Raw genomic sequence first — 24,056 nt, 5'->3', positions numbered from 1 at the left:
GGGAACGGCATGTGGGTCAGGGGGCACAAAAGCGAAATTCATCACTGTTGCCCGAAGGCATGAACCCCCACACATGCCGCTCCCAAGACATAAATAAAATATATAAATACTCTTACACCAAATATTGCATGTTGAAAAACGGAATACTAAATACATTCATATCTAGAATTTTTTTGAACAAACATGCATTTTTACATGTTGACTTTGCTGGCTTTCCATAGGTGCGATTGATAGGATCAACCGCAACTCTTTACAAGACGGGCCACAGGAGTACCCCTCAAAGTACATTACGTACTTTTCATACCCCGTAGGCCATTAAAACGAATTTCTACACAATACTTTGGAATATTCTTAGACGAACTAAAGTATACTTATATATATATATAAATAAGTAGGCCCATATATAAACTACATCAAAGCGAGGTTTAAAAACATATTGACGAATAATAAAAGCAACTTACTCTTTTTAGGCTTATCATGAGCCCCTTCTTTGTACAATTGTTGGAGGTGTTGCTAGGATAACTTGATTTGTATTGTTGTTATTAACATTGTTCCTACGTGATCATGCATTATTGATATACTATATACCATATTCTCTCTTTTATTGGGAACTACCTTATTCAGGTTTTGACAAGATTATTTGTAGTTTCCGTTTTTATTTCTCCTTCTGTTAGTGTTTGCTAGTTTGCCCATCATGTATTAAATATATGTTTTTGTGATTGAGAACAATGAATAAAATAAAAGTGAAACTGTTTTAATTATTCCCTCCTCCCCCTTAAGTGTCACGTCATTGACAAAATCCATCCAAAATAATTTTGCTGTACACTTGTGAAAGTATGCAGAAATGTCATCATAATGGTATCGATTCGACGAGACTTTGAAGTCAGTAAGTAAAATGGTACTAGTACTCGCTCCCATTTTATAAAACACCACCACCACCACCATCACCAACCCAACAATCATCCCCATTATTCATCTTGATCCATCATCATCAGTTCTAGCACAAGCCCCATAAATACCAACCATCACAATATGAACATCATCATGGTCATCACCACCAGTACCACCATCATTACATGATCATCACCCCGGTCATCACCGCACCACCACCAACATAATCATTCACATTATCCATCTTGATTCTTGTCAATCACTAACATAAGTCCCATCACCATCACAATTATCATCACCACCACCAGCACCACCACAATCATCTTCATCACTCCCAATATCACAACCATCACCACAACCATGATCATCACCAAATTTGGGAGCGTAGCAAGGGTTTTCAATTAGGGGGTTCAATTCCTTTCCTTTTCGTCTGCTTTTCCTGCTTTTGAAATTTGAGGGGTTTGAATGAACCCACTGAACCCCCCCCCCCCCCATGGCTAAGAGCTTGACATTGCCATCATCATCAGTTCATCACCACCACAATCAACACCACATCCTCTATCATCATCATAATCATCACAATACCCACCATCAACATCATCATCTCCATGATTCATTCTCATCATCATACCTCCACCATCACTATTACATTCACCATCACTATTACATTCACCAACAATATCCTCAATGCAACATCATTATCACTATTAGCCATAACCATATTGTACTTAGACAAAAAAATAATATGTCTTCATAGTTATTTCCACTATTTTATTCAATCATAAACTCTTTCATCTACCAATACAAAAATATGTAAATAATTATAGCAGTGAATGGTAAATGGCAAGAACCAGGAACATCATTTGACATTTGAAAATTAGTATTACTATTAATACAAAATATATTGCCCTCAACAATGTATGGCTCTGTATTGCTCATAAATACAGTGCACAATATATTAACACTAATGCCAAATGTACCAAAAATAATCTGACAAAACTGATACATATATAACCTTAACTTGCCAAAGATAATAATATGATATCAAAATTCAAACATGAAGATAGGCTAAACTATGAAGTAACTTACTTTCTCAATACTTGCTTTTGCTGATCTTTGAAAAAGAGAATACATGTACAAGATGAATTTGAAAAGTACAAAAATATTTTGGACATGACCAACACTTCTATACAAACTTAGTACAATGTGAACATTACAGGTCTTTTCAACAAAATTGTATTTGATACGAAGCGGCATACTACTAATAAGGATTTACAAATAAACAACGAATGGACGTGTAAACCTTAATTATTGACTTTTGTTTCTCGTACCGTATATATGTTTTGTGAATGAATTATTGTCTACATTATAATGAATTTGAAAGGCTTGGTAGAAATATTGCTGAACTACAAATAAATAAGAAGAAACCGAAAAAAGGGGAGGAGGAAGAGATTGAAAATGGGGAGTATAAGTAGAAAGAGGAGGAGGGGAAGAGAAAAAGAAGAGAAGAAAAAAAAGAGAAGAGGAAAAGTAGAGAAGTTAAAAAGAGATAAATAGATACCATATCCCCCTATGCAGAGATAAACAGTATGCACAAACATTTTATTTTGCTAAAATCTGAATAATTCTCCAGTTGGTTAAACTTTACAGTGATCTCTTGGGAAAATTGTTTTCCCCTGTCAACAATTTGTAAAAAAAAGTATACAAAACCAACATACTGAACAAAAAATGGAAGCACAATTCAAAAGCTGCATTTAAAGGAATATCAATACATAGAATCTATATAATTTTACAAGCTAAAGCTATAAAAGAAATCTTTCAGTATCTCATTGTAAAATACAAAACTTAAGTAAATCAAAGGCAATATCCACATTGTCAACTGACTGCTCACATACAACTAGTGCAACAGCATTTGTATTTTCATGAAATTATTCATTCTGAGAGGTTAGAAAATGATCAATTAAAACACCTTTTTTTACATTGAATCCCTCAAAAAAGGAAGTCAACCAAAGTGTCCAGCTGTTTGCTGTAATCCTATCCAATAAGATAACATGATTTTTTTTTAATACTGTACAAATAAATATAATTGAACAATACACATGGCACTATATTTCCACAACGATGAACGTAATAACAATGCTTTTATCTTTCATATACTGCATGTAGTGCTTAATACATTAAAACAACATCTCTAAATTTTGTTGAAGGATAGTTAATCCTTTATAGAGTTTTGTTTGGATAAAAGTAGATAAATTAGAACAAGCAGAGAAACAAGAAAGCAATGGATTCTCCAGGTAAAAACAATATATTGTATATTATACAAACTCTACTGCAATCTACTCAGTACTAAAATGATGAACTTTGATTTCCATTCATTACTTTTTCTCTAATCAGAGATGCAGCTCAACATGATAATGAAAAGCATAGAAACAAATATTTGAAACAAATATTTCTTGTTACTTGGGACAAAGAATAAAGTGTTTTTTAATTAAATGAACATGGCAAATGGAAGGCATTCATGGTCAGCACACAATTTGCTGCATAAATTGCTATATAATTCAGAGTTTTCAGATATCAAAGTATGCTCAACTCAGAAATTCCATTCTCATGTGAGATTTGGAAGAGTGCAATAAAGAACCCCTTTAACATTTAGCCTTAATTAGCCTATAAACTGATACACAACAAGCACCTTTACTCTTCTACAGGGCAAAATGGATTATGGGATAGGCACTCATATGAATCACGCCTAAGATGGCACCATTTATTATGCCAGTTGACTATCACTGTAAAGGACAAGTCCACCCCAACAAAAAGTTGATTTGAATAAAAAGAGAAAGTTTCGCTTAATAAAAAAAGAAAGTTATATTCTCATCCTGGTTGGTATGCAAATGAGGGAACTGATGACATCACTCACTCACAATTTCTTTCGTAATTTATTATATGAAATGTGAAATATTCAAATTTTCTCCTTGTTGTCCTGTGAAACAAAGTGTTAATCCTCCCTGAACATGTGGTATTAGTATTACCATGATTGTTTTAACATTATATGGTTCAGTCAAGTTGGTCCTTATTGTCAAATCTGTAAAAATTGAAATATTATAATAATTTAAACAATAAAAAACAAAAGAAATGGTGAGTGAGGGACATTATCGACTCTCTCAATTGCACGTCACGGAGTTACTTTTTTGTGAAAAATAAGCGAAACTTAAAATTGTTGTTACTTTCTTATTTTACATCTGATTTTGATGAAATTTTCAGTGATATGCCTGTTTGATATTTCTCTATTGATTAAAATCAACATTTTCTGGGGTGGACTTGACCTTTAACCCTATCTAGTCTGGGGTACTAGTATTTCGGGAGATAATGTGGCCGGGAGGGGGCTTTGCAGGCCCCCCTTGAGATCTCGGCCGTCGATTGCGCCAAAAATTGGCACGCAGATTGTCTGGGACATAATCTACAAAATTGTATAGTAATTTATTGCATGCAAATTGCTTTTAAGTGATTATGCTAATTTATGCGTAATTAGTATGTAAAATCATACTTTTTCCTCTAACTCCCTAAATATACATTCCAATGTTCTAATTTCAGGTATAGAACCTCTTTATAGTGTTTTTAGCAAATGTACATGAAAAATATTGCGATATCAGGTTAATTTCCTATTATATTTTTTTTTGCAATTTCTTATGTATTTATTTTTTCACCTTTTGTTTTTCATTAAAAAAAACTTAATTGGGGACTCTTTTGAGATCATAAACAGCATAAAGTAAATCCATTTAGACCAGCAAAACTAAAAATAATCATGCATTTATGATTTTTGGTTGAAAACACAATTTACATCAATTGAATTTGTACAAGAAATCACGTTTTTGAGCAATTTTTGGTCCGACATGCACTTACAAAATATTGCGTAATCTTGAAACCGTGTACCCGGGCGTCCCAAAATTGGTCTCAAAAGATGTGCAGACTTGAAAGTAAAAAGTCAGCGATCGGCACGGTAAAAAAAATTTGCGCGGCGAAAATATAGCGCCAATCATTGGGGGACCTCCGAGGCCCCCCCCCCCCCGGCCTAGATAGGGTAAGTTACACTTGAGAAGTCACAACAAACAATAATTTCATGAGAAACTGGTCAATTGTAACCATACCATTGTAGATGTGCATCAGAAAGACCTGTCACCCGCCAGGAATTCATGCTTATTTTGCTGATTTATCTTTACATTGTCTATCAGAATAATTTGGTACATATTCTTTTTTGTACATTTACACAAACACTTGGGTATTCATTTTATATAATTCTGTTTGAAATAATTTTGAGATTGTTGTCACAACTGGCTTTTAAGCTTGAATAAAAATTTGCTAAAATTTGCAATTACCAGTTACTCTTATTTTCTGCTTGACAATCGGATGCTGTAAATCATCATCATAATTTACCATTTCTTCTTTTAATCCATTCAAACTTATTCTCCTTTTAAAGACATACCAGTAAAGATGTATGCAACATGAAGAACATTGACACATATAAAATGTTAATAACACACATTTTTTGGCCTTCATTCTTCAATCTTCATAACAAGTAAAAACAAGTGGAGTGCCTCTAGCAGTCTCGCCTGCATTATGCGATTCAATATAGCAGCAGTGCTGACTTTGAAAACAACTTTAGAATAATCATTCACAAAAAATATTTTGATAAAATGCTATGTTCACTGACCCTAAATGACATTTGACCTTGATCATGTGACCAAAGATTTGTGCAAGACTATAAGTGATACTTGATTACTCTTATGTCCACATTTCATGAACTAGATCCATTAACTTTCAAAGTTATGATGACAATTTAACAAATACCCCCAATACAGCCAAAGATCATTGACCTTTATCATGTGATCTGAAACTCACGCAGGATGTTCACTGATGTCCAAGTTTCAAGAACTAGATCCCTAATCCATATACTTTCAGAGCTATGATATTCAAAATACTTAACCTTGGTTAAGATTTTGTTTTGATTCCCCCAACATATAATCTTAAGTTCATTGACCCTAAATGACCTTTGAACTTGGTCATGTGATCTGAATCTCAGGCAGGGTGTTAATTATACTTGATAACCATTATGTCCAAGTTTCATGAACAAGGTCTATATACTTTCTAAGTTATGATGACACATCAAAAACTTAACCTTCAGGTAAGATTTGAAGTTGACGACGCTGCCAAATTCATTTTCACACAATTTGGTGTATTTTATTAATGTAAAGTTATAGAATGTTTTAGTATGCAAAAGGAATGGTCAAAGTCATACTATATATGGAGAAAAGGAATAATCAAAGGGAGATGGAGAGAAGACAGGATAGGGGGGGGGGGGTTTGAATTCAAATTCAGCCATTGATAAACCATACTAAGATCTAATGGCAATAAAAGAAATAATTGTGATCGTTTGGACACAACTATCACACTATGATAATGATTGTGAGAATCAAGAGACAGATCATATAATTCATCCTCATGATGAATTAAATTTCAAGTTGCTATTATATTCTAATCAAACTTCTATAGACTATCTCAGAAGTAGAACAAGTTGTCAATACCTGGACAAGGAACATGTCTTTATGCAGGTCCAGAATCAGATTCAGGTCCCAGAAACAGAGGTTCAAAATGGGTCGATATGCAGGTCCAAGACTAAGTTCAAGTCCATGAATAGGGTTAGGAACAGGTCTATGTGCAGGACTAGATTCTGCTGATATAGAATCCTTAAAGGGAATGATTGCACAATCTCGCTGGTAATCACAGGACCATTAATCTGGTTCCATTTCTTCATCATCCAATGGTCTTTTGAGATCTAAACATCAAAATACAAGATAAAATGATTTAGTATTTTATAAAAAGAAAGGGAAATCAAATTATAGTATGTTAATTTGATTCAAAGATTGTAGGTAAAATCATTTAAAGTGACTTTAATAAAGTTTCATGAGCAAAATATCTTATAAAACATATGAGTTGAATAAATATCATCCTCAAAGGCAATTCATAAGTGTATACCCTAGTATAAGGTTTCATTAAAAATGGAAGACAAAATGTCAGGAGTAAAAAAAAACTTTCGGAACTGAATGACAAAATGAATCATCTTTAAAGATTATGCATAAATGGAAAGATAGCTTGGTAGAGGTATATATAAGGACAGTCGGGTTGCTGGAGATGAAGTGGAGAAATTAAAAATGTAAAAAAGTAAAAGAGTGAGAGAAGGGGAGGGGGCAGAGTAATAAAATAGAGGGAAATACTGATAAGGACTGAAAACCAAATGATGTGTGAAGAGGAGAAGTGGGCAAAGAATTGAGAAAATTTACTATGTTTAAAGCTCTTCCAAGTTGAATAGCAAATGCCACATTGGGTCTGAATTCACAAAGGTAGTTTCAATTGTACCATTGTACAAAACCATGAACTATTCTGATCTGTGCTTACATATTTGTGCTTACCTCAGCAAGAAATTGTTCAACAAAGTGCTACACTGATCAACCCATGGAAGGTATGCTGCCTTACTGTAGAGTAATTACAGACTTCATAAAGTAAGTGTTAAGCCCTACATAAGCAAGTAGAATTATTATCAATTCAATGCATACAATAAAAAAGTCCAAATATAAATGGGGCAATGGGTGCTAATAGAAATCTGCATAGTTCATGGTTTTGTATCATGGTACACTTTAAACAAACTAGATGAATTCAGGCCATTGTGTTTTCAATCATTTACAAAACAGCAAATGACCAACAAAGCTATCAATCTGGCCTAGCAATTATTTGAAAGAACTATACTGGTAACAAGAAATCAGAAAACCTAAAAAAAAAATTTAAGATTGTCTCACCTAATCTTTCTGTCATACCAGAAGGAACTTGCATTCTTGCAGTGAATATTGCCTCATATTCCTGTAAAATAAGATAATTTTTGTATCATCCTCTCATCTAAATTGTGAAAACTTTATTATAACTTAATTGATCATTACTTGGATTCACATTTTCTTCATTTATTCCCCCCTTCTCTGAAGCTTGGGAACATTACTTGCGTGTAGATGGGGCAATGTAATCTTACAGTAATCAAATATATCAGGCTTTGAGAAAGTATAGTGGAATTATTTATCCGAGGTTGGACTGGCAATTACTATAGTAGTTTTGCCAGTCCAACCGAGGATTAATCATTCCCACTATGCTTTCGAAGGAAACACTTGATATATTTGTTTTATTATCCTACTTTAGACCCAAAATCTATGCGCTAAGCTTGCAGAGTCCGGTTATTTCTGTTGAATGACCCACTTTTCCCTGAGCGAAACGTTGATTAGTGCCTGCGCAGATGCATCACGGGACTTGCCCGGGAGAGACAGCTAGCTGACTGGTGTGCCCAAGAGTTTAGCTAAATATCCAGTTTTCTGAAATAATGACATGACATTCACTATACAGGATTTAATCTATGTAGGATATAATACCTATTATAACCAAATACTACCCCCCAAAACACAACTTTATAATGTTATACATTCACATTACCATCCAACAAATAGCATTTTTATTCAAACCATGTTCGCAGAATAAGGACAAATTATTCAATTCAATTGTCTGGTGAATAAATCTTCTCATAAAATAATTAACGCTGACGCAGTAGTTTGTAATCAAATAATGATAAGTTTTCATCATGAGTGTGTTATTATGTGTGGGAAAGAGCACTACATGAAGTATGTAAAGCAAATGTGTGAGAGGTAATGTGTATGAACATAATGAACAAAGAAATAAATTGAAGTACATGAAAGCTAATGTGTGGGAGATAATGCATATGCAAGTATAATGTATAATGCAGAGAATAAAAGGAAAAACAAATAAAGTTTAGAAAAGCTAATAATATAGAATTAAGGACAGTTTTATCTAGTTGTGCATTAAAAAAAATATGGAATGGTTAAAACATGGTACATACCAGTAGATAACAATAAGTAAATCAAAGTACATGTAGTGGAAATAAAGCTCATAACATGTGAGCGAAATTGAAAAATTTAGATAAGAACTACAACAAAACCCTAATTACCTTCAACTGGCTGGCAAATCCATCATTCACACTGATACAGAAACGTCTTTCTTGCACAAAACGGTATGCAATCCTGAAATGATATATAAAATACACATACTATTAGGCCTATATTAAAAATTTAACATGTATTTGGATGTGAATAAGAATTGTTTAGAACTAGGTGATATAGTCGATAGTGATAGAGTATAGTAGAAGAAGAAATAATAAACAAAATTGAAGATATTTTCCATTGCCATGATCAAGCAAATGATGTTGAACGAAATAAATTGAGAACTTTTTGAACAGAATATACAAACAGAGAAATATCTATCAACTGTTAAAAATCAGAAAGAAAAAAAAAATCTGTCGATTTAGAATAAGTTCCAATAATCTACCCATTGAAACTGGAAGACATAGACGCTCAGATAAAACACCCTCACATTTAAGAACGTGCAATAATTGTAATTCAGGAAGGGTTGGGGATGAGTATCACACGATAATGGAATGTACACAACTGAAAGGGGGGTATTTTTTGACAAAATAACTGAAATTTATCAACAGTTTAAACACCTTAGCAATGAAGATAAATTTCTAAATAATGAAACTTGATGATGAAAACATGACTGATAATTTCTGTAAGTTCATCAAGCCATTATAAATAAGAGAGGTGAGTTTTAACATCAACTGCATTTTTTTTCTTTCATTCAAGCTATCTAAAATCCAATGTACACCAACGGTATATCTCTATCAACATAAACTTAGTTACTCAGTTCTTGTTTCATTATATTGCATTATGCTATACTTTCTCTAGGTTAAATTTCAAAAGTCATTTCTCTTTGTATATGAATGTACCGGTATATATGTATATAAATTGGAAATCTATGGAAAATGTATTGATGTATTACTGATTTATACGATATATTTTTATAAATATTTTTGTTTATGTTATCATTGTATATATTGTAAAACAAAACGTTCATGCCAAATTGAATGAAGTTTGTTAATAAATTCAAATTCGAACCGTTAAAAATTAGAAATATTAGTACATCTACATGTAAGTATTTTTCCCATTGATAGCCATTAGAGAACTAGGATAAATAAATAAACAAGTGGAATGCCTCTGGCGGTCTCACCTGCATCACGCAATTCAATATAGCAGCAGTGCTGACTTTGAAAACTACTATAAAATAATTATTCACAAAAAACACCATTCATATAATGATACAATACAACGTTCATTGACATTTGACCTTGATCATGTGACCTAAACCTTGTCAGTGATACTTGATTACCCCTATATCCACATTTTATACACTATATATCTTTAAACTTTGAAAGTTATGACAGCAATCTACTAATTACCTCTAAAATGGCCAAAGTTCATTGACCTTACATGAACTTTGACCTTGATCATGTGACCTGAAACTCGCACAGGATGTTCAGTGATACTTGATTACTCTTATGTCCAAGTTTCATGAGTCAGATCCATAAACTTTCAAAATGATGATGGTAATTCAACAGATACCCCAATATGGCCAAAGTTCATTGACCTTTGACCTTGTTCATGTGACCTGAAATGCGCACAGGATGTTCAGTGATACTTGATTACTCTTATGTCCAAGTTTTATGAACTAGACCAATATACTTTCAAAGTTATGATGGTAATTCAAAAAATATGCCTAATTTGGCCAAAGTTCATTGACCCTAAATGACCTTTGACCTTAATCATGTGACCTGAAACTTGCACAGAATGTTCAGTGATACTTGATTACTATTATGTCCAAGTTTCATGAATCAGATCCATAAACATTCAAAGTTATGATGGTAATTCAACAGATAGCCCCTATTTGGCCAAAGTTCATTGACCCTAAATGACCTTTGACCTTGGTCATGTGACGTGAAAGTCATACAGGATGTTCAGTAATACTTGATTAACCTTATGTCAAAGTTTCATGAACTAGGTCCAAATATTTTCTAAGTTATGATGACATTTCAAAAACTTAACCTTAGATTAAGATTTTGATGTTGATTCCCCCAACATGGTCTAAGTTCATTGACTCTAAATGACCTTTGACCTTCGTCATGTGACATGAAACTCAGGAAGGATGTTCAGTAATACTTGATTAACCTTATGGCCAAGTTTCATGAACTAGGTCCATATACTTCCTAAGTTATGCTGTCATTTAAAAAACTTAACCTTTGGTTAAGATTTGGTGTTGACGCCGCCGTCGGAAAAGCGGCGCCTATAGTCTCACTCTGCTATGCAGGTGAGACATAAATGAATAGAATGCTAATTAATTGGGACAATTAAATGTGCTGATTTCTAATATCCAGTCAATTTGATTTTATGTACATTTTTAGATTTCTCTCATTTTTCTGCTTTCACTAAAAACCACCTTGACTTCGCCTTTAAATACCAGCAAGGATAAGCTTACCTGTATTTCAGTCCATATGTTTCCATGAGATAACCTATAACAAGAGCAGCACTGTTCACAGAATAAACAAAAATAGAACACATGTTACAAATCAATGTCAATTCCTCAAATTGATGTAATCAGAGCATATCATATGAATACAGACAACAGTCTTCACTAAACCACATTACATGATATTTGTAAATAGAGAGATATTTTTGTCATTATGTTTGAATGCAATACGAGAATATGAACAAAATAGAGATAATTGCTGTCCTTCAAATCAGACGATGCTATGAGACAATTTTTCAATTTCCATGTGGTGTTATTTGGAAGAGCAGGTGGTTTCAGGCTAAGTCATATCAGTGAGCAGCTTCCATCAACCACAGGTATTCAAGATTAAGATGATTCAACTTTTTGCTTCTAAAATTGTGTACAGTCTGCAGAGACAGTGAATTCCTATGAAAACTGCAAGGAAGGCTGCTAATAGTTGGGAATGGGTATGATGCTGATTCTTTAAACCAATCACTAACGTAATGTGATCTAGGAATATTACCCAGATTTATGTCTCACCACAAGAGTTTATTCTAGAGATACACATATTATATTTGTTCTTCTTCTGTAAATATCAATCAGGTATATTAACATAACATTATGATAAATTCATTTGCACAAATCATTTCACTCAAAACCGGATAATACAGTAATTTACCCCGATAGTTGCTTTGAATTATACAAATAGAGGAAAACGATACAATCAAACATATATTTCCATCAAAGCCGAATTAAAATCAACTAAGTCACATTACTTTCATACACAATATACGCTGTATATAATAAACAATACAGGCTGTATATAATAATAAACAAGTGAACATTTATGGGCAATACTTTGAATACAGACTATGTTGTGCACAATACCACTTTCATAACATCTTTATTTCTCATCTCGTTTTAATTTCATTTTATCATTTTGCTTGTTCAATTTGCTCCTTTTGTTTAAATTCACTTTATAAGTGATACAATCATTTCATTAGTTCTAACCTTCTTGAGATACCAGCATTTCCATGAACGAGTATCCTTCCTCCTGATTGCAGACAACAGTCAATAAAGCCTTTCACCTGCAAATACAAAAATAAGAGCCATATGAATATGTCACTTGTCTCATAAAAAGAAATGCACATTTTTTAAAGTATTAAACCAATTCTATTTCCATATTAGCATGACTAATATTGATATACCCATTTCAGATTAAGCTCTCCTTCATCACCCGTTATTAAAGTTCACCACTCAACTTTACAAGCTTGTATTCTTCATTTCACCAGTGAAGAAAATAGTGTATCATTTCATACTGCTTTCTCTTCACTCATGATCTGAATGCAGGGTGTTCAATGGAGCTCTGCTGGAAATATAGAAGGGCGGGGTGGGCATTTTTTCATTTTCTGAAGTCAACCAGAGTGGATATGACATCACTAGGCTGCTAAACTTGTAGCATCTCATTGATACTGATAAATTTAGATGGGTAACATTACCACCTATTCCTTTTCCACCTTTTGAACTGAAGAAGTTAGTGAGGAAGATATTCCTTTCAAACTGAACCTTTTACCACTGTTTCACTACCTTGCCCACTTTAGTTCAACAGGGAAGAGCTCCCTATGAAAGAGGTATTAGGCAGTCTGCATGATCATCTGAAGAAATAAAATGACTCAAGATATTATGCAAGTATCTATATATATTGTACAACTCCTTACAGAAAATGACACATTTTACTTTGAGTATAAACCTACATTATATTATTATTGTTACAAGTCAAAGGTGTAATATTTGATTACAAATTGACTTTGTATTATAGTGTATATACAGTGCATAAAAAAAATACGGGACAGTTTAGAAAAGTCTATCAAAATTTAGTTTCAAATTATGATGTCTATATTTTGATGTTAATAGATGCTCTGATGTCTTATCTTTCTAATGCTTTTTTTTAAAATAGTTTCGTTCATGCTTGAGCGAACACAAGACGTTTTTGTGAGGGGTTAAAAAAAAAGGCTTGCGCCAAATGCCAGAAAATATTGATCATCAGACTTCTTGCTAGTTTTTATTCAATTTGCTCTCAATTCTTTATTTCTACATCAATTATGTTCATAGTTGGTAAATATTATCATTGGATAATTTTACATATCTGTCCATGAGGACATGAGGTCGAAGGTCGTCTAGGGGTCAAAACGTCAAATGATATGTGGTCATGTCCATCCTTTTTTGAAGTTTTTTTTGTTCAACTTGCTCTGATTTCTTTATTTCTGCATCAATCATGTTCATACTTGGTACATAATGATCCTTGGGTAATACTACATGTGTATTTATGAGGATGATGGGGTCAAAGGTCGTCTAGGGGTCAAAAGATTATATTGCATATTTTAATTATCGCGAAATCAGGCGAGACTTATGATTCGCAAACCACCTTGTTTCATTTAAATATGTTATCTTTTAGCATTGAATATTCTTTCATATTAGCTAAAGAAAAAAAATTGTTAACCTAAGCAAGGAGATATCCATTATTAATTGAAGAGCTTGTAATTTATTCATATCCTTTTATTATGTGCAACAAAGGTTATGGTGCATTTGAAAGACATGAATCCTATTGCCAAGGGGACATTGATTCCTTGAACAAGTCAAATTGTGTGCTTGACAGGACAATATTAATTCTAACAGAAGGATTCATGTCTTTCAAAGGTACCAAAACCTTTGCAGCCCACAATAAAAGGATATGATAAAATTACAAGCTATCCCATTATCCCCTTACTTGGGTTGACAATTTTTTGCTTTTACTCATGAAAAAATTCAATGCTAAAAGATATCATATTTAAAAAACACCAACAAAATAATTTAAGTAAATGAATAGATTTGTAAATGGATTTTGACACCATAATTCGAAAATTATGGCAGAGATAATGAAAAGATTGAAAGGAAGTTTGCTGATTAGCAAGAAGTCTGATGATCAGTATTTTCTCATTTTCTACTGTTTGGTGCAAGCCTTTTTTTTAACCCCTCAAAAAAGTGTTCCATGTTCGCTCAAGCATGAACGAAACTGATATTTTTCAATGGCATTTGAAAGATAAGATTTCAGATCATCTATAAACAACAAAATATAGACATCATAATTTGAAACAAAATTTTGATAGACTTTTCAAAACTGTCCCGTTTTTTTTTTATATGCACTGTAGAGTGAGGATATATCTTACTGTAGGTATATGTCTGATGATATTTTCCAATGCATTGTCTGCTACATCGAGGACTAAGTACCTGTAAATATAAGAAAAACTTTGTATAACAAGCAGAACGATGTAAGCAAATTGTAAACTGCAATCACACAAAGTCAGTATTTTCACCTTCCTATAAAGTTTTATAACACACAATATGATTATCAAATAGACAGTTTACATAATAGTTTTCAACATAGCTGTAATGTCTCATATTATTTCTATTATAATACAAATCACTCCATGATACAAAGAATCAAACCTTAAAGTTGTGTGTTTACTTACTGAAATCTGTCAGGAAAGTTTGGTTTAATGATGGTTGCCTCCGGTGCCTGTCTTATACAAAGGACATGGGTAATACCATGCTCTAACAGAACAGGTAACTAGGGGAAGGAAAATAAGAAATCTGTCATAAGAAGAGATCAATTATTAAAAAATCAATTATTGAAAAAAAAATGTTGCAATTCAAAGTAAGCCAATTCAAATATTTTCTTAATTCAAGTGCATTAACAGTGAATATATTATGCAAAGCACCATTTAATCATGAACAGTTTAAGAACCTCTAATCCCAAAATGTTAAAGTAGTCTTCAAGTGATGTAAATGATTATTTAATCAATTTTGTCTACTCTCTTGAGTACCATAGAATTTATCTAATGAATTATTAAGATGGTTTTATACCAATAAATATCTTTAATCTTCTCATGAACAGAGAGTAATTATTTTTTTGGGGTTAAGTATGGACTTTATATGATTAAAAAATAGAGTGCAGCATTAAGTAAGACCTAAAGCATATATTCTTACCTTGCTTCTTTGAGCTGCAGCATATGGTCCTAAATACAACCCAGGGAGTATTTCCTTCAAAATCAGAAAAAAGGGTCCATTGTCATCTACAGATATTATTCCTTATACATTGCAATTTATCAATATAAAATGATGATAAATATACAAACAAACACAGCCTGAAATGGGGTTGAGTCATGTAAGATTTTCCCACCATTCTGTTGGTGTCTTTTTGGTCTGAAAACTGATATTCCCCAAAATGAATATTGAACACATAAAATACAAATTTAATTATTAAATTAAAATCAAATTCTTAAGATCAGTTACCTGCATCTCCCTTCTCCTTGTGTACACCCAGTCCTGAAATAATAATAAAGATAACTTTAGAGAATATAGAGACCTTTTCGTACAATACAGACTTGTTAATGATACATAACACATAAAAGAATGCAGATATCAAAATTTCCATTATTTTTCTTTTGCTATGGGCCATGATGATGTAGACCAAATGTAGTATAGAATACAAATTGTACATTTCACCCCACAAAAAGGTTGTTCATCTTTAGCTAGATATCAAAATCATTGAATATGTTTCAATCATAAAATTAACATTAATATTAAGAATGAAATGAAAAACACAAATCTAAATCTGCATCTACTCTCACTTAAGATAAGTGAAAGAAATTAATAGGAATGTATGCTAATGAACCATACCTCTCTTATGCAAGGTCATCGTATCCTTAACAAATCTTGATCCATTTTTCTGCGCAACTTAATTCTGATTTGAATTTTCAAACTCTTCTTGCTCATCTATGAGTGAACAACTCACATCATCTTTGGTATCAAAATCAAGGAGGAAAGCTAACTTTATGAATATATGTAAATGAAATACCGTAAATTATTTGTGTATGCTGAACTTAAGAATATTAACTGCGCGTGGTTACTTCCTTTTTTGACATGTTTGAGGAATGCACTCTATGTAGTTTAGAGTACGTATGGTAAGCATAATTAAAGGAGAATAAAGGTTAAACTACATGTTTGGGGCTTCTACGAGGGGGCTTGGAAGAGGATGACTGGGATGAAAATTTTTCCCAAATCATCATTCCACTTTTGTACACAATAGATAGATACTGTATAAGCTGTTATATTCGCGTACAGAATTTCTCGCAAATTGCAGGGGTCCCGACATTTTGTGGGTTGTTGAATACGCGATCAGAAAATGTATAAACCATTTTTACAGCATTCCAGAAGCAAAAATAGTGCAAAACTTGTGCAAAATTATGCTCCTCAAACCCCCTTGCTGACGTGTCTTTTGTACTTACATATGTCCCTGTAAAAAACAGTTACAAAGTGTGAAAAAGTGACTTGAATTTCACTTTTTTTTTACCTTTAGATCTGAAAATTCATCATGTCACAGTTTGATCTGTAAGAGTAATCTTTGGAAGTTGTGTTTTGTTAGATTCATTTTTAAAAAAGTTGGTTCAGTGCAAAAATGTTGAATTTTGTGAACAAAATCTTCAAAACCATGGTCATGTGACTGATGAATATTAATGAGTATGCAAATAGCTGCCAGTACGTGTGTATAGAGTCAATCAGATGCAATCAAATCAAATCATTTTATGGAAAATACATTGTAATATTGCAGTGAGTGAATAAATATTTTTAAACATATGTCAGGAAATAATTTAGGCTCTGATTTTGTTTGAGAAATAAAAAAGAGAAATTCTAGCTAACTTTTTGAATTACTAACATTGTTTTTTCAACCTTATTTTTTTGTACATACATGTATGTAGGTGCTTATCTCCATACTTTCACTATCTTTTAAGATGTATAGCTGGCACCGAAATGGCCATCTATTTTCCATAATTACTTGAAATTATTTTGATTTAGTTGAAAACTATCACAAAAATGAAGAATATTCACCTCTTTCCTGACTCTAATTTGAATTTAAACTCGGTAAATATTGTAGTCCCATATGTAGATTTTCATGGCAACACCATGGAAGTCTACATGTGGGACTATAAAGGAAATGAGTACGAGTGTGCCGTGTCTCGTAGGTCGAGTTGATTGTCCGTTTGGCATTAAATAAGTCCCATTCGTCAGCTCCTTGGTGACGAATACTAATATAGTGAACCTCGCAATACGTGTGAGTGCTACCGTACTCCTTGGTCACCTCCGCCAAGACTTCATAGTAGGATGGGGGGTCGGGTGTCCGGACACTTTATATTGTTGAAGCCTTCTTTTTTGTCTTAAGATTACACTAAAAATATGAATTCAATAGTTGTAATCATCTTCTATTTTGTTCTCTATAATATTTTCTAACATTTTGTACTAAAAATTGATGAAACTTTGCTTGTAATTTTTTCCAAATGACTTTCTAAAATTGATCGTCCGGACACACAACCTGTCCGGACACACAACAACTGCGTATAATCATACGCAGAGTCGAGGGGCCTGTTGCATGACGAGATGAGCGATACGTAGGAACGTCCTAGGACCATTCTTCCGAGATAGGAAGATCATGAAGATTGGCGACAAATCAACGCTTTCCGTTTCACGAAGGCAATTTTGTCTTTCAAGTCTGCGACATCGTTTGATATTGATAGTATCGGAAAAATATTTAGTCTTCATCGTCACCTGAAGGCTGAACCTTTTATTTCGGAATGACGACTTTTCATAAAATAATATATTTCAATAAAAGGGGATCAAATAATGTTTTAATTTTATTTATTACTGATTGTAGAATTGATGTATGGAGCGTACTTTATGAGGTAAAAAGAGAAAAAAAATTCAAGATTCACAAGCATAACTGGATAAAATCGAAATTTAGAACACGGTGTCCATTTAGAGACACCTTTCATTGATATTTCAACGAAAGAGACCCTTGTCCGTCATAAAAATTGATTTAATTAAGTAATTTCGACATTTTATTAGTTCAATATTCTGTATTTTTATAGAAATATTATATGTAATGACAATTTTGCAAATTATGTGTTAATATGTTATTTGTTGAGGTAAAAATAGAGTTTGAATGGAGTAAACAAAATCAACAGTGTCTGATTGTATGAGACTAAAAAGGAAAATATGAGAGGCTGCGCGTGAAAAATCTAATTCATTTATTTTATTTGTCAGGTATAATGCAAGAAATACAAATGTGAGTGTTTAGAGTATAAACAAACCTCAGTTACATGATGAGTTACCGAAGACAAGGAAAATATGAAAATTGCTGCAAACATGTCCAAGTGGATAAAGTAGTGCTTTGCAATAATAATTAAAGGGTGTAAATCAATTAATCCGCAATGGAAAAAATACTATTTACAGAAATAGTGCTAACAAGTGGAATGCCTCTGGCCGTCTCACCTGCATCACGCGATTCAATATAGCAGCAGTGCTGATTTTGAAAACTACTATAACTCGCACAAGATGTTCAGTGATACTTGGTTACTCGTATTTCCACGTTTTATGAATTAGACCAATACACTTATAGAGATATGATGGCAATTCAACAAATACCCCCAACGTGGCCAAAGTTCTTTGACCTTACATGACCTTTGACCTTGATCATGTGACCTGAAACTCGCACAGGATGTTCAGTGATACTTGATTACTCTTATGTCCAAGTTTTATGAACTAGACCAACACACTTTCAAATTTATGGCTGTAATTCAACAAATACCCCAATTTGGCCAAAGTTCATTGACCCTAAATGACCTTTGACCTTGATCATGTGACCTGAAACTTGCACAGGATGTTCAGTAATACTTGATTACTATTATGTACAAGTTTCATGAATCAGATCCATAAACTTTCAAAGTTATGATGGTAATTCAACAGATACCCCCAATTCGGCCAAAGTTCATTGACCCTAAATGACCTTAGACCTTGGTCATGTGTCGTGAAACTGATGCAGGATGTTCAGTGATACTTGATTAACCTTATGTATAAGTTTCATGAACTAGGTCCATATATTTTCTAATTTATGATGACATTTCAAAAACTTAACCTTAGGTTAAGATTTTGATGTTGATTCCCCCAACATGGTCTAAGTTCATTGACCCTAAATGACCTTTGACCTTGGTCATGTGACATGAAACTCAGGCAGGATGTTCAGTAATACTTGATTAACCTTATGGCCAAGTTTCATGAACTAGGTCCATATACTTTCTAAGTTATGCTGTCATTTCAAAAACTTAACCTCAGGTTAAGATTTGGTGTTGACGCCGCCGCCGCCGTCGCCGCCGCCGTCGCCGTCGCCGCCGCCGTCGGAAAAGCGGCGCCTATAGTCTCACTCTGCTATGCAGGTGAGACAAAAATGACAACGATCATAAACGTTTTTCATATTTAAAGTTGATCACTTATTATTTATGGAAGTTTATATTAGAATATAAGGTTTAAGAATATAAAAAATATATATGTTAAACATTTCAAAGTTAAGGAGTAGAGACTACATTATTGCTTTAACATGACATAGGGGCCGAAACGGGCCTACCCAACGATTTAAAATGCGCCTCTTCGTATGGACTTTCCATAATCTTTTCTTTAATGAACTTATCTCATTTGTAATGATTGTGATGGATTCGTAATAGCATGGACCTATTACGAATGGACATTCAACGAATCCCCTCCTTTGACCCAAAGACCGTCGCCGCTAATCCTTTTATAAACAGAGCGCTGGCAGCTGACACCCATCAAGCCGGTCGTAAAACACGCTCTCACTGATGGACAGCGGAAATCAATTGTACGCTGCTCCTACCCATTGCGATGTTGTTCGTTCACTTTATCAAAAGCAACGCACAGCAGCGAACGTAAGCGCTATGAAAATGATAGCAGAAACAAGAAAACAGGCGTGCATAAACATATTTTTTACGTACATCGCTAACAACCGGAAATGAAATGCATTGACATCACCTTGCAGATCCGTATATCTACGGCAAAAAAGCAGTTGAAATTTGACGAAAAAATCTGCGGAAAAACGTTAAAATTTCATCTTTTTCGGACAGTATTGATGTCGATAGTAGCACTTACCTTCGGTCAGAAGTTGATTTTCATTTGGGCATAAAATTCCACAGGATTGATGAAATTTAACGGGATTTTTTTTGATGGACAGACGACAATCCCACATTACAGACAGCCTAACATAATGTACTGAAAAACCGGATATGAATTGCGCATTGCATTCTTGGTAATGTAGGGACTTTCCCTATTGGCAATCGGGGCTACAACATGACCGTCTTTGGTCGAAAGAGGGCCAGCTGTCGATCGGTGACGATCATCGGCCGAAAGGAGCTTGTGTAAACAATCGCCCCGGGCGGTCGTCGTAAAAACCGCGTAAAGAGAAAGTTAAGGGTTAGACAGCAGTTTTGACAGCTGGAAACAGGTGGTGGTCATAAAATGCTCTCGTTGAATGTCCATTCGTAATAGGTCCATGGTAATAGTCAGGCAGCATATGTCATGATTTACCGGCTACTTCGACAAATTGGCTAAGTCTGATTTTTCACTTTTATGTCATCGGTGACATCACAAGGAACAACTTTCAACTTGGTGACAAATTTCTAATGGTCATCTTGACCATGTGAGGGGTCAAAATGTGGTCAATAGGGGTCAGTTTTTAAAATTGCCCCGATTGTGTCGAGCCATACATCGAATTGTTTGTCTGGTTATACTGAACAAAAAAGTGTACACAATCATATACTCTTGACCTCCCGTTAGAAAATTATGACCGGAAATGTCAAAAGGTCAACAAACTTTCGGTAAATGGTACACTGAAGGTGTTAAGAAAGCTATCCTTCATTTTTTTCCCTTCTTTTTTTGCATGTGTATACTTTTTTATTTTCGATTTTGATAAGTTCATAGTCAGAAGTCCTTATCCAGAAGATATAAAGGGTCAAGACAAGGTCAGGGAAAGGTAAAAAGGTCAACAAACTTTCATTGGTAGCCAAAATACACTAAAAGTGGCTAGAATCTTAGAAGTCTTAATTTTTCATGGTTCTTTATTTTGAAATTTCTGTATCTAAGAAGACATTAAATATATAGGGGTCAAACGTGCTTGTTTAGGAACAAAATAGATAAACTGGATAGACGTCGAATACATTCAGTGAGGTATCATGGTATTGCAGGAATACCTTGAAACAACTTGACAAACCCTTAGGCCCTTAAAATCTTATCATCTTCATGATGTGATAAGTGCAACCAGCTCTTTCCGAGTTTCTTTTTTAAGCAATCCAATTGAAGTTCAATTTATTTTCAATTTACTAGTCTTTGATATGTAAAGAAACTTTTCCTTCATTTGCTTTGTACAGAATATTTTAATCAACAGAAATTATTGTAATATAGTAGGGTATAAGTGTAATACTATTTTAACAGAATAAACACATTGATTGGCCAGTGCTTCCAGCTCCTAAGATGCCTAACATTTCATTTGGATTAACTTACGAATAAGATTATGAGGTTTGGATTGAGGATGATATGATAAGTTGGGCCCCAATTGCTCCTTAATTAATTCTTATGTGTGATATTTTAATCAACAGAAATTATTGTAATATAGTAGGGTATAAGTGTAATACTATTTTAACAGAATAAACACATTGATTGGCCAGTGCTTCCAGCTCCTAAGAAAGATGCCTAACATTTCATTTGGATTAACTTACGAATAAGATTATGAGGTTTGGATTGAGGATGATATGATAAGTTGGGCCCCAATTGCTCCTTAATTAATTCTTATGTGTGACGGTTATATTATTTCTGACAAAAAGGCAACATCGTGCAGGCATGCTCATTGTATTCGTGTATGTCCATTGTCCATTATGCTGATGTGATATATTCTGACCATTACTCGATCTCTGGAGCCAAGAAGGACTATACATTTCTGGTGCTGTGCTGTTCTGAGCTAATCATCGGGGACCTTTTTGCATGTTGTTTAAGTTTAGTTTCACGTTGTATGCTCTGGAAAAACACAATTGATAAACACTTGAACCGTTAATGACACTACATAATAAGAAATGTGTAGTCCTTCTGGGCTCCAGCTAGAGATCGAGTAATGGTCAGAATATATCACATCAGCATGATGGACACCCATGACTGACTACAATGAGCATGTCTGCACGATGATGCCTCTATGTCAGAAATGATATAACTGTCACACATTAGAATTAATCGATTTTGATAAGTTCATAGTCAGAAGTCCTTATCCAGAAGATATAAAGGGTCAAGACAAGGTCAGGGAAAGGTAAAAAGGTCAACAAACTTTCATTGGTAGCCAAAATACACTAAAAGTGGCTAGAATCTTAGAAGTCTTAATTTTTCATGGTTCTTTATTTTGAAATTTCTGTATCTAAGAAGACATTAAATATATAGGGGTCAAACGTGCTTGTTTAGGAACAAAATAGATAAACTGGATAGACGTCGAATACATTCAGTGAGGTATCATGGTATTGCAGGAATACCTTGAAACAACTTGACAAACCCTTAGGCCCTTAAAATCTTATCATCTTCATGATGTGATAAGTGCAACCAGCTCTTTCCGAGTTTCTTTTTTAAGCAATCCAATTGAAGTTCAATTTATTTTCAATTTACTAGTCTTTGATATGTAAAGAAACTTTTCCTTCATTTGCTTTGTACAGAATATTTTAATCAACAGAAATTATTGTAATATAGTAGGGTATAAGTGTAATACTATTTTAACAGAATAAACACATTGATTGGCCAGTGCTTCCAGCTCCTAAGAAAGATGCCTAACATTTCATTTGGATTAACTTACGAATAAGATTATGAGGTTTGGATTGAGGATGATATGATAAGTTGGGCCCCAATTGCTCCTTAATTAATTCTTATGTGTGATATTTTAATCAACAGAAATTATTGTAATATAGTAGGGTATAAGTGTAATACTATTTTAACAGAATAAACACATTGATTGGCCAGTGCTTCCAGCTCCTAAGAAAGATGCCTAACATTTCATTTGGATTAACTTACGAATAAGATTATGAGGTTTGGATTGAGGATGATATGATAAGTTGGGCCCCAATTGCTCCTTAATTAATTCTTATGTGTGACGGTTATATTATTTCTGACAAAAAGGCAACATCGTGCAGGCATGCTCATTGTATTCGTGTATGTCCATTGTCCATTATGCTGATGTGATATATTCTGACCATTACTCGATCTCTGGAGCCAAGAAGGACTATACATTTCTGGTGCTGTGCTGTTCTGAGCTAATCATCGGGGACCTTTTTGCATGTTGTTTAAGTTTAGTTTCACGTTGTATGCTCTGGAAAAACACAATTGATAAACACTTGAACCGTTAATGACACTACATAATAAGAAATGTGTAGTCCTTCTGGGCTCCAGCTAGAGATCGAGTAATGGTCAGAATATATCACATCAGCATGATGGACACCCATGACTGACTACAATGAGCATGTCTGCACGATGATGCCTCTATGTCAGAAATAATATAACTGTCACACATTAGAATTAATCAAGGAGCAATTGGAGCCCAACTTATCATATCATCCTCAATCCTCACCTCATTATCTTATTCGTAAGTTAATCCAAATAAGATGTTAGGCATCTTTCTTAGGAGCTGATCAATCGATGTGTTTACTCTATTAGCATATTATTACACATAAATTATACCCCAATACATAAAATAATTTATGTTTATTAAAATGTTCTGTACAAAG

General features: G+C 33.7%; 1 protein-coding gene across 1 annotated transcript; it reads right to left on the bottom strand.

Moving 5' to 3' along the window:
- Nucleotides 1-1,632: 1,632 nt before the first annotated feature.
- On the bottom strand, nucleotides 1,633-16,121 carry LOC129265129 (serine/threonine/tyrosine-interacting protein B-like). The gene is made up of 10 exons (XM_054903120.2): nucleotides 16,090-16,121; nucleotides 15,703-15,735; nucleotides 15,397-15,450; nucleotides 14,880-14,977; nucleotides 14,577-14,637; nucleotides 12,382-12,458; nucleotides 11,359-11,409; nucleotides 8,942-9,014; nucleotides 7,737-7,797; nucleotides 1,633-6,718 (listed from the first exon to the last, which is right to left on the bottom strand). The coding sequence occupies exons 2-10, from the start codon at nucleotides 15,706-15,708 to the stop codon at nucleotides 6,675-6,677; spliced, it is 525 nt and encodes a 174-aa protein (XP_054759095.2). The 5' UTR covers nucleotides 15,709-15,735; nucleotides 16,090-16,121; the 3' UTR covers nucleotides 1,633-6,674.
- Nucleotides 16,122-24,056: the final 7,935 nt, after the last annotated feature.

The sequence above is a fragment of the Lytechinus pictus genome, chromosome 7 (assembly GCF_037042905.1).
Source record: "Lytechinus pictus isolate F3 Inbred chromosome 7, Lp3.0, whole genome shotgun sequence".
Taxonomy (NCBI): domain Eukaryota; kingdom Metazoa; phylum Echinodermata; class Echinoidea; order Temnopleuroida; family Toxopneustidae; genus Lytechinus; species Lytechinus pictus.
The sequence above is the reverse complement of the archived record's forward strand: the minus strand, read 5'-3'. Positions and strand labels throughout refer to the sequence as shown.

Excerpts from the sequence above, each read along its gene's own strand:
- LOC129265129 (XM_054903120.2), bottom strand. Across the intron at positions 14,638-14,879 it reads AACTTTCCTGACAGATTTCA|GTACTTAGTCCTCGATGTAG; the intron begins GTAAGTAAACAC and ends TTATATTTACAG. Across the intron at positions 9,015-11,358 it reads ACATATGGACTGAAATACAG|GATTGCATACCGTTTTGTGC; the intron begins GTAAGCTTATCC and ends ATATCATTTCAG.